This window comes from Stegostoma tigrinum, chromosome 13 (genome assembly GCF_030684315.1).
Source record: "Stegostoma tigrinum isolate sSteTig4 chromosome 13, sSteTig4.hap1, whole genome shotgun sequence".
In the NCBI taxonomy this organism is placed as follows: Eukaryota; Metazoa; Chordata; class Chondrichthyes; order Orectolobiformes; family Stegostomatidae; genus Stegostoma; species Stegostoma tigrinum.
The window spans coordinates 14,028,403-14,045,152 of record NC_081366.1 but is presented as its reverse complement, the minus strand read 5'-3'; the positions used below and the strand labels follow the sequence as shown (position 1 = coordinate 14,045,152).

The following is a 16,750-nucleotide window of genomic DNA, read 5'->3' as shown; positions in this document are numbered from 1 at the left end:
ACAAGAATCAGTGCTGGGACCTCTGTTGTTTGTAATTCAGAAAATGATTTGGGTGAAAATGTAAGATAACAAAGTATGGAGCTGGATGAACACAGCAGGACCCTTCATCAGAGGCCTGAAACATCAGCTTTTGTGCTCCTGAGATGCTGCTTGGCCTGCTGTGTTCATCCAGCCTCACATTTTATTATCTTGGATTCTCCAGCATCTGCAGTTCCCATTATCACTGGGTGAAAATGTAGATGGTCCGCTTAGCAAGTTTGCACATGACATGAAAATTAGTGGAGTTGTGAATCATGAGGAAGGTTCTCAAAGGATGGAGCAGGATATAGATCATTCCAAAAGTCGGGCAGAGAAATGACAGGTGGAATTTAATCGGGACAAGGGTGAGGTGATGCATTTTGAGAGGTCAAATGCAAGAAAAAATTGTACAGTAATGGCAGGACCATTCAGAGAATTGATATTGAGAGGGACCTTGGGGCACAAGTTCCTAGCTTCCTGAAAGTAACAACACAAGTGGATGAGGTGGTAAAGAAGATGTACAGTAGGCTTGCATTTCTCAGTCTTGACCCTGAGTATAACAATTAGCAAGTCATGTTGCAGCTGTATGAAACTTTAGTTCTGCCACATTTGAAGTATTGTGTACAGTTCTGGTCACCACACAGTAGAAAATACGTGGAGGCTTTGGATTAGATCGCAAAAGAATTTGACTGCGATATTGCCTGGATTGGAGTGTATTCACCCAAAGGACGGGTTGGGCAATTTTGGATTATTTTTGCTAATGTGTCGGACGTTGAGGGGTGGCATATGTAAATTGATGAGGTGCTTGGCTAAGGTGAATAGTTGGAGTCTCTTTCCCAGGATGGAAACTATCAAATACTATAGGGACATTGGTTTAAGGTGAGAGGGGGAAATTTTGAAAGGAAGTGTGCGAGGCAAATTTTTCACGCAGAAGATGGGGTCAATGCCTGGAATGTGCTGCCCGGGGGAGATGGTAGAAGCACTGACAGTAACAACATTCAAAGAAGCATTCAGGCAGACACATCAACAGGCAGGGAATAGAGAGATATGAACCCATATATAAGCAAATGGATTAATTTGGAATGGCAACATGATCAACACACATATGGTTGGCCAAACGGTCTGCTCCAATGCTGTACTGTTCAATGTACTTTTGATTGTAGACTGAAACGTGAGAAAGAAGTGTTTAAAAACCAAAGATTGCTGAAGGATTACTGCATGTAGCCCCATTCTCATTATTAGTTCACTTTGCACATTTGCTGGCTCGAGCAATAGTTGAAGTGTAGTTTACAGAAGAGCTGGAATGCTGTGGGTCTAAATGGAGATTCAGACTCTGTGACAATTCTATGACTTGAAGAGAGGTATTTTATCCCTTATTTTTTGAACAGAGGTTGAAACAGTGGTGTTAAGCGGTCTGCTCCAAGCCAATAAAGTAAACAACTAATGAGACCTTGGAATTTTTAAAAATTGGAACAACAGAAGTGACATGAATGTGTAGATTCAAGCTCCTGCAGAACCAGGGTTTTAGTTTTGCTTTCAGTGGCTGCTAGGGTCTTGAAGCTGCATGTTGAAGCTGTTATTCCTCTCAGCTAAAAGCTAGAGTTCGCTCTGCTGTTGGAATTGCATGGGAGACAATCTACTGTACTGAATTTGCATTTGCCAAGGGAGTGTTTTTTATGGGATTTTACTATATTTGGAATAGTTGATGCCTTGTGTATAACTAATATGTTATTCTATTAAGTTTTCCAACGGGGCAATTTATTCTAATTCATTTTTCACTTGTTTGTATTTTAACTACAGGGTAAGAATAAAGTGTGTTTTGCTAAAAGTTGAGGTGTATAACCATTTGAAATTCATGTGGAACACAGCACCCTTACACTTGTCTTTAAAATAAGATAACCTAAACCCTAACGTCTATACTCTTTATTTGAAGGGGGTTTGCTGTGGTCCGCAATACCTCCAACATATAACTGAATGGTGAGTGGACTAGTAACCATTTATTGATAACTAAAGTCTTCTGCTGCCGTTAATTGTGTGATTGGTTCTCAGGTATGTGGACAGCTTGTGGCTGTGAACATCAGAGGGAGACGACATCAGACATCCACCAGATCAGGGGGTCTCCCTGTTTTCTGCCATAAAAGCCACTTTACACATCAATAGTATCAGAGATCATGGGAACTGCAGATGCTGGAGAATTCCAAGATAATAAAATGTGAGGCTGGATGAACACAGCAGGCCAAGCAGCATCTCAGGAGCACAAAAGCTTTTAATAAAATGTGAGGCTGGATGAACACAGCAGGCCAAGCAGCATCTCAGGAGCACATGTGCTCCTGAGATGCTGCTTGGCCTGCTGTGTTCATCCAGCCTCACATTTTACACATCAATAGAACTGGTTTATCTTTCCTTCAGCAGTTGAAAGTTGTAAGTATTCTTAAACCAGTATGGCTCCTGTAATATAAGAAACTGGGCACGCATATCAGTATTGTAGAATCCAGCAGATATCAATATAGCTAATTATCATGAACAATTGTCATTTTCTTTCAGCCATATTAGTCGCTGGGGCAGTTTTAAACCATGAGTTTTTTGGAAGCATGCTCTTCTGTTGTGCAGTGATCTGAGGTAAGATGGAGTATGGGTCTTCATATCCTCAGGTCACATGCTATGACACAGGAATTGCATCATCAGCATGCTTCTTAAATGCATACAAACCATGAGAGCATAACACAACCTTGATCAGAATTCTGATTTATAACCAACAATTTAATATGAAAACACTGAATGCAGCACCACCACTTAAAATTATTGCCATTTTATTTCTGATCAGGTTTAAACTTTCCATTCTTCTCAGTAATCTGTTGCTTGAACTCTTTAGGTCCCTAAATTGATGTCAGATTTTCTGGAAGACAAATTGCTGGTAGGGGTTCATACTCAAAGAGACCATTTCCCAACATCTTCAGCAATGCCCCATTCCTGGTCTGATCCATGACGAGCTTCAAGAATCCCTCTGCAATCTGTGAGGTCCTGGAAAAATCAGATGGTAATCCTGAATATTCATCTAATTAGTTTAAAACGTCCCGCTCTCGGAATGCAATTCCTTCCAGTTGGATAAGGCAGCAGACCACCGAGCCTCCTACCCAGTCTGGGAGAATCTAACTAGCACAGTCAATAAAGGACAAACAGCCAATGTCACTGATTTCCAGAAGACATTCCAGGGTTGTTTGCATATCTGCTGTCACATCACATCACGTCAAATCCAACATGCAAATTCTCAGATTAATGCCAAAGATTCAGAAATCAATCAGTGTCACTTCATGGATACCGCACCATCACATCAATTGCTCATCACTAGTACTCCATGGAGACATTTGAGCATGTTTTCATCCTGTCAATTCCCAACCCACTTCCCGATTGTTTTCGTACTCACGTCAGCACTCCAAATCTGGCCAAAATTATGTCATGCTTCTCCTTCTGTTCCGGATCCTTCACCCATTTCAGATTTGCCAGAAGCTGAGTGTCAGCGAAACCAGGACACAGCGCTTGTAGTCGAACTCCATGCTTCTCAAGGCAGGTCAGCTGAAAGCAGAAACTACATTATGTCTCATACTCTCCAAAGTTATCAAACTTTACAACTTTCTAAGGGGAAGGTCTCAGGTCCCAGTTTATACTGAATTGTGTGATTAGGACCCATTCTCACTGCAGTGCACTGCTGTAATCAGGAATCCAGCCCAAGTTCCTGGAAAGTGTTTGTGCTTTGTGTGAGGCTCTCCTGAGTGGCAGCACAATTCAAACACACTTAGCATCAGGGTCAACAACACATTCAATCTGATTACACTTGTCTCTTCAGCCCCATATCCTGGTCTCATCTTTCTTTGGGAGTGTTAAATGTTTGGAGCAAGCCCACACCCATATGGCTCACTTGCCCTCCAGCCTTTTAACCATTCATCAGTTTGAGATGGGCCGCCTGCCACATTTATGAGGATCGAGCTACCAATGTTGATAAAGGAGAAGCAGGCAATGTAGTACATTTGGATTTCCAAGGGACATGTATTAGATGCCACCAAAAAGATTAATATGCAAGATAAGAGTTCACTGCATTATGGTTAATATATTAATGGGCATATATAAACAGGAAGCAAAAAGTTCATTTTTAAGTTGACAGACCATGACATTGAGGGCACAGCGATCAGTGCCAGCTACTGGCAATCTATGTTCATGAATGTGGCCTTCTCCAAGCTCCATACTTGCTCCTTGTTCTTAGATTCTTGTACAGGATTAGCGCATTATTTACACAGAAAACATTTACTCTTTGCAATATAATGCTTACAGACAGTGACGTAGTGAATCCTACTACTCCATACTTTGAGGCTGCATAAACTGGTCCAAGAAAATATGGAATCACACCTGTTCACCATAAAACAGCAGAGTCAGCTTCAAACACTCCACCAAACATGTGAATATATTGAAATGCATAGAGTCATACAATCGTAGTCATACAGCATGGAAACAGGCCCTTTAGGCTCTCAAAACTCGCTAGACCCTTTAGTATAAGCAGTTGATTGCCAAATATAATCCCAAACTAAACTAGTCCAACCTGCCTGCAAACATCCCTCCAAACATTTCTTATTCATATACGTATTCAACTGTCTTTTAAATGTTGTAATTGCACCCACATACACCACTTCCTCTGGAAGTTCATTCCACATACGAATCACTGTGTAAAAAAAATTACCCCTCATGTCTTTTGCCAATCTTGCTCCTCTCATCTTAAAAATATGTCCCCTAGCCTTGAAATACCCTACCCTAGGGAAAAGACACATGCCATTCACTTTATCTATACCCCTCCTTATTTTATAAACCTCTGTAAGATCAGCCTTTATCCTCCTATGCTCCAGAGAAAGAAGTCCCAGCCTATCCAGCCTCTCCACATAACTTAAACCCTCCATTCCTGGCAATATCCTGGCAAATCTCTCCTGACCCCTCTCCACCTTAATAGCATCCTATATCGGGTGACCAGAACGAGACACAGTATGCCAGAAGAAGCAGGGAAACAGGTCATTCAGTCCATCCAATTCGTGTCAACATTTAACTTTTATATGAACAAATAGTCTTGATCACATTCACCTGCATGGTTTCCAAATTTCTTCCACCTTTTTCTCCATCTACGTCATCTAAATTTAAGTATTGGCACTTCCTGCCTCAACAAACAAACTGAAAAAGAATCCCACATGAACAATGTCTCAATGAGAAGAAGTTGTTGCTGCTGTGCTCTGAATCTCTGGCATTTAATCTTCTTTCAATAACCCTTCAATTACAATAAAGCTCCTTTTCTATCTAACCTAGTCCATCTTTTCATATTGGTAAACAACTCGTTCATATCACCAGAATTAAGATTCGTTTGAAGAAAAAGACCATAAATTTTCCAGTCTATCTTTATGTCATGGTAAACCAGACAGATTCTCAGTGAAGCTGTGGATGTTACTCTCTATTTAATGTCCTTCCCATATATGCACATTGTATCTAACATGGTTTTAATGAACTCGGTAAAGGCTTACCATTAACTCTTGGCTTTTACAATATCTGCTCATACTTCCCAACAATAAGTTTCATCTATTACTACTAGACCTATTGCCCAAACTTATCATTACTTCCTCCAGCCTTTTAAAAAATTATCTGTACTTCCTTTTTGAAATTATTTGCAAATTTCAATACATTTCCTCTGAACCTCGATCGTTCTTGCTCAAAATCAACAGAAGTGGGCCCTCAGGCTTTGAAATGCCCTAATTCACTTTCAAACCCTCTGAGAAATTGCTCATACATTCTGTGTGGAAGCTATGTTCCTTTGCAGTAAGTTATATGTAAAACAACCTTCTCCAGAACATGCTTTGCAGACCACCTGCGCTCTGTTTGCGACAAACGACAACACTTTCCAGTTGCAAACCATTTCAATACTCCCTCCCACTCCCTGGGTGACATGTCCATCCTGGGCCTCCTCCAGTGTCACAATGACTCCACCTGGAAACTGGAGGAGCAGCACTTCATATTCCGCCTTAGGAGCCTATAACACAATGGTCTCAATATGGACATTACCAGTTTCAAAATCTCCCCACCCCTAGCCACATCCCATGACCAACCCTCCCACTCATCCCCACCTCCTCGACCTGACACAACCTGTCTGTCTTCTCTCCCACCTCTCTGCTCCTCCAACTCACTGATCAATCCTTACCATTGCCAACCTGCACTCACCTATCACCATCCCACCTACATTCCCCAGCCCCACCCCTCCTCTCTCTATTTATTTTGGAGTTCCCTTGCCCCTCTCCAATTTCTGAACTAGGGTCCCAAACCGAAACGTCAGCTCTCCTGCTCCTCAGACTCTGCCTGGCATGCTGTGCTCCTCCAACTCCACACTGTGTAATCTCCTGAAAATGTAATTTGGTCACAGTGGCTGTTTTCCAATATTCTCAGGCAACACTTAGAATATTCATTGATAAACTGTTGCTACTTTATTGACTCACCTGCAATGGAGGCAATATTAACAATCACGCCTCCTCTCCCACCAGCCTCTTTACTCATGTGCTGTATTCCCAGATAGGTTCCCTTAATTACACTGACCTGCAATACAAGTATCATAGAAATCACCAAGGAACAGACCCAATCAGATAACGTTAGAATACTGATATGTATAGACAGTAGCAAAGTGTAGAGAGATACATGTAGATAGCGAGCTACATTCAAGTTCACCCAACAAGAGTCTATTCAAGCAATAGCAGAACACAGCAAAATTCAGGTGATAGTACAGTCATAAACAACAAAATATTGTGGAACAATACAGAATGATTTGGAGAATGGTTAGCCTGATAAACAGGACGGACAAATTAGGAGTTGGCAAACTAGGTAGTAGAATGAACCAATTGATCCATTGAATGAATAGAATGTTCAGTGGAATGTGAAAACTGATGCAGTTTGTATGCTCCAGTACACTAAGGAAGTCATGCTTATCACAAGTAGATTTCCCAGGAAGGTGGCAGGAATTTCTAATGACTGAACCACAACTATCAACTAACAGATCATAGTTATCTCCCGCTTTCATGAGTACTTCCTGTTCCACTGGCACAACAGATTCCTTCACAGAACCTGAGCCTCCACTTCAATATTTGTTCATATTGTGTGACGTGTCATAGGAAAATAGAAACAACAAGCTGGGGGAAAGGCAATTACGATGAGACTAGGCAAGATTTAGGGAGCATAGGATGGGGAAGGAAACTGCAGGGGATGGGCACATTAGAAACGTGGAGCTTATTCAAGGAAAAGCTCCTGTGTGTCCTAGATAAGTATGTACCTGTCAGGCAGGCAGGAAGCTGTAGAGTGCGGGAGCCGTGGTTTACGAAGGAGGTGGAATCTCTGGTCAAGAGGAAGAAGGTGGCTTATGTTAGGATGAGATGTGAAGGCTCAGTTAAGGCACTTGAGGGCTACGAGGTAGCCAGGAAAGACCTAAAGAGAGAGCTCAGAAGAGCCAGGAGGAGACATGAGAAGGTGTTGGCAGATAGGATCACGGTAAACCCTCAGGCTTTCTATAGGTATTTAAGGAATAAAAGAATGATGAAAGTAAGATTAGGCCCAATCAAGGATAGTAGTGGGAAGTTGTGTGTGGAGTCAGATGAGATAGGGGAAGCGCTAAATGAATATTTTTCAACAGTATTCACTCTAGAAAACGACAATGTTGTCGAGGAGTATACTGGGATACAAGCTACTAGACGAGGTGGGATTGAGGTTCACAAGGAAGAGGTATTAGAAATCCTTCAGAGGGTGAAGATAGATAAGTTCTCTGGGCCGGATGGGATTTATCCTACGTTCCTCTGGGAAGCCAGGGAGGAGATTGACGAGCCTTTGGCATTGATCTTTAACTCGTCATTGTCTACAGGAATAGTGCCAGACGACTGGAGGACAGCGCATGTGGTTCCCCTGTTCAAGAAGGGGAGTAGAGACAACCCTGGTAATTATAGACCAGTGAGCCTTACCTCAGTTGTTAGTAAAGTGTTGGAAAAGGTTATAAGGGATAGGATTTATAATCATCTAGAAAAGAATAAATTGATTAGGGATAGTCAGCATGGTTTTGTGAAGGGAAGGTCGTGGAGTACGTAGAGTAAACCGGTTGATGTGGTGTCTATGGATTTCAGCAAGGCGTTCGATAAGGTTCCCCACAACAGGCTATTGTACAAAATGCGGAGGAATGGAATTGTGGGAGATATAGCAGTTTGGATCGGAAATTGGCTTGCTGAAAGAGGACAGAGGGTGGTAGTTGATGGGAAATGTTCATCCTGGAGACTAGTTACTAGTGGTGTACCGCAAGGGTCGGTGTTGGGTCCACTGCTGTGATGATGAATGCTGCAGGTTGCGGGGAGACATAGATAAGCTGCAGAGCTGGGCTGAGAGGTGGCAAATGGAGTTTAATGCAGACAAGTGTGAGGTGATGCACTTTGGTAGGAGTAACCAGAAGGCAAAGTACAGGGCTAATTGTAAGATTCTTAGTAGTGTAGATGAGCAGAGAGATCACGGTGTCCATGTACACAGATCCTTGAAAGGTGCCACCCAGGTTGACAGGGCTGTTAAGAAGGCATACAGTGTTTTAGCTTTTATTAATAGAGGGATCGAGTTCCGGAACCAAGAGGTTATGCTGCAGCTGTACAAAACTCTGGTGCGGCCGCACTTGGAGTATTGTGTACAGTTCTGGTCACCGCATTATAAGAAGGATGTGGAAGCTTTGGAAAGGGTGCAGAGGAGATTTACTAGGATGTTGCCTGGTATGGAGGGAAGGTCTTACAAGGAAAGGCTGAGGGACTTGAGGCTGTTTTCATTAGAGAGAAGAAGGTTGAGAGGTGACTTAATTGAAACATATAAAATAATCAGAGGGTTAGATAGGGTGGATAGGGAGAGCCTTTTTCCTAGGATGGTGACGGCGAGCACGAGGGGGCATAGCTTTAAATTGAGGGGTGAAAGATATAGGACGGATGTCAGAGGTAGTTTCTTTACTCAGAGAGTAGTAAGGGAATGGAACGCTTTGCCTGCAACGTAGTAGATTTGCCAACTTTAGGTACATTTAAGTCGTCATTGGACAGGCATATGGACGTACATGGAATAGTGTAGTTTAGATGGGCTTGAAATCGGTATGACAGGTCGGCACAACGTCAAGGGCCGAAGGGCCTGTACTGTGCTATAATGTTCTATGTTCTATGTATGCCATCAGACTAACAAATGTGTTCTGTGTGCAATAAGAACCCAGTTAGCATCTTCTACATCAATGTAAATGCCACCACCTGCAAGTTCCACTCCAATTCACTCATCATTATGGCTTGGAAATATATCACCATTCCTTCAATGTCACTGGGTCCAAACCCTGGAATTCCCCCTCTAATTACATTGTGGTAGACCTCAAGAACATCAGCTGTGGTAGTTAAAGAAAGCAGCTCACCACCACCTTTACAAATGCCCCTAGCCAACAACACCAACACCCATGAGCAAGTTAAAAAATGTCATGGTGTGAGGTCAATAACACCAGGGGAAATTATTGCTGTTCACCACCTCTCATCCCTCTATCTTAGATGTTTCTCTCCCCTCATCACATTCTCTCTACAATCTCAGATCAGAGCACCTCCATGAAAATGATCACATGATCTGAGGAAAACAAGGCTTCAGAACATATTCTAGGTGGGTGCTCATCATGTATGAATGGTTAGTGGTGGTTAGAAATATGGGCTTTGACAAGAGTGTCATGATTATTGGCAAGATACTGTACTGGGGCACCACGTTGTCTGAGCTGGCCAGATCTTAAAGGACACAGATGTCAGATGGATGTAGCTTTGGTAGTGAGTGACCAAGGAAACAAACTAAATATCCTGAGCCTCAGCAACCCACCACAGGAGTTCATACTATTACAATGTAGAGAACCAGGCTTTATTAGAACCATTCTTTATTGATTGATTTACAGAATGAAACCTTAAAACATTCATCTCCAAACTCAACCACATCCCAGCTTTAGTAAGTGTTAATATGCTCATTTAAAACCCAATTAACAATTATTAAACAATTAATTCGTACCAGATTTACACTGAGGCAGTTCTCCCAGTTTTCCTCAGAGATCCCTGCATTGTTACATACTATGTCCAAACTCTGAAATTTTTCAAGAGTTTTGCTGAAACAATCTGGAAAAGACAATGAATTGAGTTGATTGGAAAAGATTGCAACATCTTTAACCGAACATACCAACAATAAAATCTTTAGTCAGAAAGATTCATTTAGTTACTGAGTCATTGGGTCATACAGTGTAGAAACAGGCCGTTCAGCCCACCAGATCAACATTAATCAACCACCACCAAACTATGCTCATCCCATTTACCTGCACATGGTCCATAACCTACTATGCCCTGGAATTTTAAGTACTCATTGAGATGCTTCTTAAATGTTGCAAGACCACCAGTCTCCATCACCCTCTCAGGCAGTTCATTCCATATTTCCACCATTTTCTGAATAGAAAATTTGTTCCTGAGGCCTTCTCTCAACCAGTTACTCCTCACTTTAAACTTATGCCCTCTGGTCTTAGATATATCTGACTTGGGAAAGAGATTCTCACTATCTCCCCTGTCCTTGCCTCATAGTTTTGTATGTCTCAATCAGATCACCCTTCAGTGTCCTCTGCTTCAGAGAAAATAACATCATCCCATCCAGTCTTGCCTTATAACTGAGACTTTCCAGCCCAGTTATCAGATGTTTCATTGTTGGGAATAATGTATACATGCAAAAAATTGAGTGAATTTCCCTGATCGTGGTCCTGGGAAAGGTGTTTGACTAAAGCCTAAACAGAAAGTTTTTGGCAAATCCTCTTGATGTTGAACAAGAATGTTTGGAGATTCTCACTGGGAACCCTTCCATTGGCAGTATGTGAAATGGAAGGAATGCTCCCAGCATGCTTCCCATTTTCCACAATCAGCAGCCATCAAAATCCCAAAATAAAAGCCACCTATAGATTTCAAAAAAAACACCTCCCCTGCTCCATATATACACCTAGAAAATGGTAAGGGTGTGCGACATCAAACCATTGAAGAACACCCTCGTTTCCCAGCAAGAGTCAACAGACTGAGTCTTTTGGCCAGAACTGAAGAGACACTGAAAACCATCAACAGGAGAACTGTGATCCTAAACTAGAACATATACCCTCTCCTGAGGCACTAAACCAAGACTTACACCAGGAGTATGTACCGCCACCCCAAGGGTCTAAATAAGGAACACTTGGACTGAGATTCTCCGCCAAGATCGCTGAGACCCTGAGATGCAGGAATGCAGAAAAGCTGAGCAGCATCACTTGGTGCCCGAGTACAGACAGACAGCTGAATTCTGGAATCAGTGCTCCCAACAAAGCATCCCATTTCAGGGCAGAGTATTTACCTCCTGCTCTGAGTGTCCATTTCTAAACATAAGTTCATCCTCATTCTCCTCCCTCAGCAAATGGAAGGTGATCTATTTTCTGTACTGATTATATTTAATCATACTGCAGTGCATGAACTTATTAATGCTAACTGTGCAACTCCCATTCACATCAATACCAGTTGATTATTACACCCACTGGTTGCAGCAAAGAGCCCATTTAGAAATCAGTAGATTGAATATGTCTGTGGCATGTTATTAAAATTAATATTTGAATTAGTACCTTTCAGCTGATTCTCAGATGTTACATCACATGGGAGGAACAAAATATTCTCATCTCCATAGCTCTGTGCAAAGGCAGCTTTGGTGGCTTCCCCTGTGGGTACATTGATATCTAACAGACTAACCTAAAGGAGGTAAAAACATGGTTTAGTCCCAAAGGTTCCTAAAGCAAAAGCATGGGTTGATCAATGTTCCGAGGGGAGCTTGGATCAGTCAGTGGCCCATTTCAAACTATTTCCAACCCTGACCAGACTAATGAAAACTACACACTGAACTTTCTTCTGAGTTTTCTAAGTGGACTTCTAATGGAGGATCCTTCAACGCTGATTTGGTGCAGCATTCCTTACACAGAAGCTGTGCCCTCCTTCTAAAGGTATGAGCTGCTGGATTAAAATGAGTGAAGAGTTCAGATGATCCAAAGCTTCTTTGAAAAGCACCAGTGGATGAAGGAAGTGTGTTGGCAACATCATGGTGTTCATAACCCTGGAGCCCAGCTTGACGCTTTAGGGATACAGGCCCATATCGCACCAATGCAGCTGGTGATGTTTTAAGGCTGAGAAGGGACCTGATTAAGGTGTAAAAGATTATGACAGGCAAGGACAGGGTGGGTGTGAAATAGTTGTTCTCCGTTCGTTGAAGGGTCAATAACGAGGGGGCATAATTTTAAAGTGAAAGGCCGAAGGTTTAAATGTGATTTGAAAAGGTTCTTTTCATCCAGAGATGGTGGGGGTCTGGAATGCACTGCCTGGGAGGGATGTTGAGGTGAGAAACCTCACAACATTTAACAAATACTTGAATGATCACTTGAAGTGATACAATATTCAAGGCTACAGGCCAAAGTGCTGGAAAATACGACAAGTGTCGATTTAGAGTTGTTTTTAAATCAGGGATACCCGATGATCTGAAGGGCCTCTTTTGCACTGTGAGAATCTATCACTCTGTGGTAGGAAAGTAAATGGGTAATGTGTAAATGGTCATTGGGAACAGAGGGTGAAATTTGCAGATTCAGAGGTCAGATGACAGCAAGATAGGGTAGATTGTTCGGGATTTGTTGGGGGTGGAAGTCAGAAGCCAAGCTAAGCGATGGTGTTGAGTCAAGTTTGGGAGCCTGGGGGCAGAGTTGGGTTAGGACCAAAGAGGTTTAGTAGGTGGGAATGGGTTGGAAAGTGGGATTGAGACAGATCATTGGAAGGGAGTTAGGTAGGGTAGAGGGGGTGTCAGGCAATGTGCCAGATGATTAATTGACTAGTAGAGGCTGTTCAGGTCATGTTGGGGCTGGGGGTGTTTGGCTAATAGTCGAGTGTTGAGGGGAAGTTGGTGGGGTAGTCAATATCAATGATTGGGGTTCAGTTGCATTGTTCTCCTGGAGTTTTAAGACTTTGTTGTCTAACATTTCCTGGGTAGCCATCCAGATATGTAAGGTGGCACCATCCAAAGTCTCGGATTCCAGCTCAAAATTATGGCCTTTTCTTGTTCATTTGTGGAATATGGGTATGGCAAGCAGCACTTATTGCCCATCCCTAGTTGCCCTTGAGAAGTTAGTGACAAACTGTGGTCTAGAGTCCATTTCTTCAAAGAGATGGTGATAAAGCTGAATTCCCCTTTTGAATGACATATCCTGCTTTTTGGCCAGGTAAAAATTCCCTGATATAATCTACTTTACAATGATTAATCATATATCTCAGATAATAACTAAAGAATTCAGAAATCTTTACTGTTTTAGTTCATTTCAACTGAATCCCCGAGAAGTGATTAATTGTACACATATAATTATATGATAAATTCTTAAATTAGCTTCAACTTTTATACTAACAATCAAGTCCTAAAGTAAACAGCAGCTAGACTAGGTCTGTAATAGTTGTAAGGGAACAAACATGAGGGAAAGTCAGACTTGACCTTAGCCTCACCAATCAGACATGATCTACTGGAATTGCAGACATTGTGTGCTGAATGGCCTATTTCTGTTCCTATGTCTTTATGGTCAACCTGCAGGTAACAAGGGTTTGCTGCATATTCCATCTACAAGAAACACCGCAGAAATTTAGCAAAGCCCCTCAGCTAGCATATTCCAAATCACAACCACTTCCATCTCAAAGAGCAAGTACAGCAGATACTTGTGAATACCATCACCTGCAAGTTCCCCTCCAAGCCACTCATCGTCCTGATTTGGAAATATATGAACATTCCTTCAGATCACTGGGTCAAAATCCTGCAACTCCCTTGTACCACTACAGTTGGGCTACCTACAGCACATCGCCCGCAATGGTTCAAGAAGGCAACTCACCACCACCTTCTCAAGGCCACTGGGACAGGCAATATATTCTGGTACACCTAGCAATATCCACATCTTATAAGTGAATTAAACTAAGGTCATCGGTGAAGTAGCTGAAGACATGACTCTGAGGAACTCTTGCCATTATGATGACAGATTAATGAAACTTAATTTTAAAGTTACCAATATACTTAAACAAAAACAGATATTACTGGAGAAACTCAGCAGGTGATGCAACATCTGTGGAGAGAAAGCAGAATTAACAATTTGAGTACAGTGACTGTTCTTCAGAACTGATGGTAGCTAACAAGAGGTAGTATATGTACTGAAGAAGGGGTTGGTGGTTGGGGGAAAGTAGTAACCATTAGGGGGAGATGGAGTGTCATGTGAGAGAAAAAGTGAGGCAAACAAGGGGATAGATCATGGTAAGCCAGAGAGAAAAAAGAGCTGCCAAAGGGACTATAAGTAGGTGAAAATGGGTTAGCTGTGCTTTCAGCAGATCATATGATGACAGGGCATGGGGTGGGTGAAGACATGGAAAAAGATGTTCAAGCCCTGAAGTTATTGAACTCAGTGTTGAGTTCAGAAGGCTGCAGGGTCCCCAAGGGGGAAATGAGATGCTGTTCTTCCAGCTTGTGTAAGCATCGCTGGACCACTGCAGCAAGCCTCATACAGAGATATTGTGTTAAAATGGCAGCAGAGCAAGACTCATACAGTCAATGGTAGGGTCTTGGGATGGTGCTACCAAACAAAGAGACATAAGGGTGCACGCGTGTAGTCACTTGAATGGCAAGTCGCAGACAGACAGGGTGCTAAAGAAGGCATTTGGCATGCTTGTCTTAATTGCTCAGAGCATTGAGTACAGGTTTGGGATTTCAGGTTGCAACTGTAAAGGACACTGACTAGGCCACTTTTGGAACACTGTGTTCAATTCTGGCCTCCCTGCAATAGGAAAGATGTTGTTAAACTTGAAAGGGTGCAGACAAGGAAGTTGACACGATTGGAAGGTTTGAGTCATAGGGAGAGGCTGAATAAACTGGGGCTTTTATCCCTGCAGCAATGGAGGTTGAGGGGTGAGTTTATAAAATCATGAGGGTCATGCATTGAGTGAATAGCCATGGTCTTATTCCTGGAGTGGGGGGTCTGAAGCTGGAAGGCATAGGTTTAAGGTGAGACGGAAAAGATTTGAGAGGAAACTGAGGGGAAAGCTTTTCACACAGAGGGTGGTGTGTGTGGAATTGGCTGCCAGATGGTACAATTACAACATTTAAATGGCATCTGGATGGGTATAGGAATAGGAAGGGTTTGGGGGGGGGATATGGGCCAAATGCTGGCAAAGGGAGCTAGGTCACATTGGGATGGCTGGTCATCTGGACCATTGGGCCAGAACGGTCAGTTTTCCTGGAATAGCTCTACCACTCTGATAAGAAGCTCAGGGTCATTGTGCAGATTCAAGGTCCGTGTTCTGTAAAGCCATCGCCCAGTCTGCACTTCGTTCCCCCAGCGTGGAGGAGACCACATTGTGCGCAGCAAACAAATTAGTCTGGAGTGAAGTGCGGGTTAAATGCTGCTTCACCTGGAATGTGTGCCCGGAGCCTTGGAATGAGGAGGGAACAGGTAAATGGGCAAACCTTCTACCATTGCATACTTACCCCCGGGTAAGTGCTGGAATATAGTTCTCCCTCCAGTTCAGTTCCGATTTTAAAGTCTCAATTTTCACCCTAGCTTTTATGCGCCGCTTGTTCCAGAGCAATACTCCGGTTAACACAAACAGATGCATTTCTGAATACACTGTGCCGGCAATCATCGCCTGTCTTTACACGGAAAAATCGGCAGAAAGTGATCCCACAGAACCGTTACCTTAGCGCCGTTCTTCAGTAGGATTTCAGCAATTGCTTTCCCAATGCCCTGGGCAGCGCCAGTCACCAGCGCAACTTTGCCCTGCAACTCCATTGTAGCAGCGAGGACGGACTACAGCTCTATGCTCCCAGAGCTCGCCGTTTATATATCACGTGTAACAGCTTGATTAGCTGCTAATGTCCATTCACAGAGAGCTAGGGCAAGAAAAAATATGATCAGTTTCCTCCCCATCCCTTCCTGTTTTTGCACCAGTCTGAACTTCAGTCTCCCTCCCTCTTCGCAAAACAACCCCCCAGGTCTCTACATTCCGAGTTCATGGCCAGCATGAATGACGAATGAGAACAGTTCCTCGCCCCTGAAACCAAACGGCGTTTAATGGGGTGGGGCGGAAAGAGCTGTCATGTCTTAGTTCACTCTGCCTGCTTCATCTCTCCCCGCCCCAGTGTCCAGGCAGCCAGGTGTCACAACAAGATCCATTCCCCTCACATTGAAGAACTAAGGAAAGTGATTTGGGTGAATGAATGTGGGAGTCTGGAATGCACTTCCTGGGATGGTGGTTGAGGCAGGGAACCTCACTGCTTCTAAAAAGCACTTAGATGACCTCCTGAAATGTCATAACGTTCCAGGCTATGCCTACTAAGAGAAGCTGCCAAACGGGTTGAACCAAGTGAAAGGGCACAATTAATCTCCAGCAGCCCTTCCTTATATTTTACAACAATATTTCAGCCACTGTGACAATCTGAGTTTTTGTGTTCAATTCAAAGAATTGAGCTAATAGTCCACGTCAACATTCCCAGTGCAAGAGGCTCAGTGCTGAGTGAGCACGGTCAGAGGGTCAGTTCTGAGGGAGTGCGGCACTGTCAGGGGGTCAGTACTGAGGGAACGCTGCCAGCGGATCGG

General features: G+C 43.0%; 1 protein-coding gene across 1 annotated transcript; it reads right to left on the bottom strand.

Moving 5' to 3' along the window:
- Positions 1-2,811: 2,811 nt before the first annotated feature.
- On the bottom strand, positions 2,812-16,064 carry LOC125458540 (15-hydroxyprostaglandin dehydrogenase [NAD(+)]-like). Its single transcript, XM_048543908.2, has 7 exons — positions 15,851-16,064; positions 11,720-11,843; positions 10,114-10,217; positions 6,534-6,630; positions 4,343-4,419; positions 3,443-3,591; positions 2,812-3,039 (listed from the first exon to the last, which is right to left on the bottom strand). Exons 1-7 carry the CDS (start codon positions 15,941-15,943, stop codon positions 2,895-2,897), a joined length of 789 nt encoding a protein of 262 aa, XP_048399865.1. The 5' UTR covers positions 15,944-16,064; the 3' UTR covers positions 2,812-2,894.
- Positions 16,065-16,750: the final 686 nt, after the last annotated feature.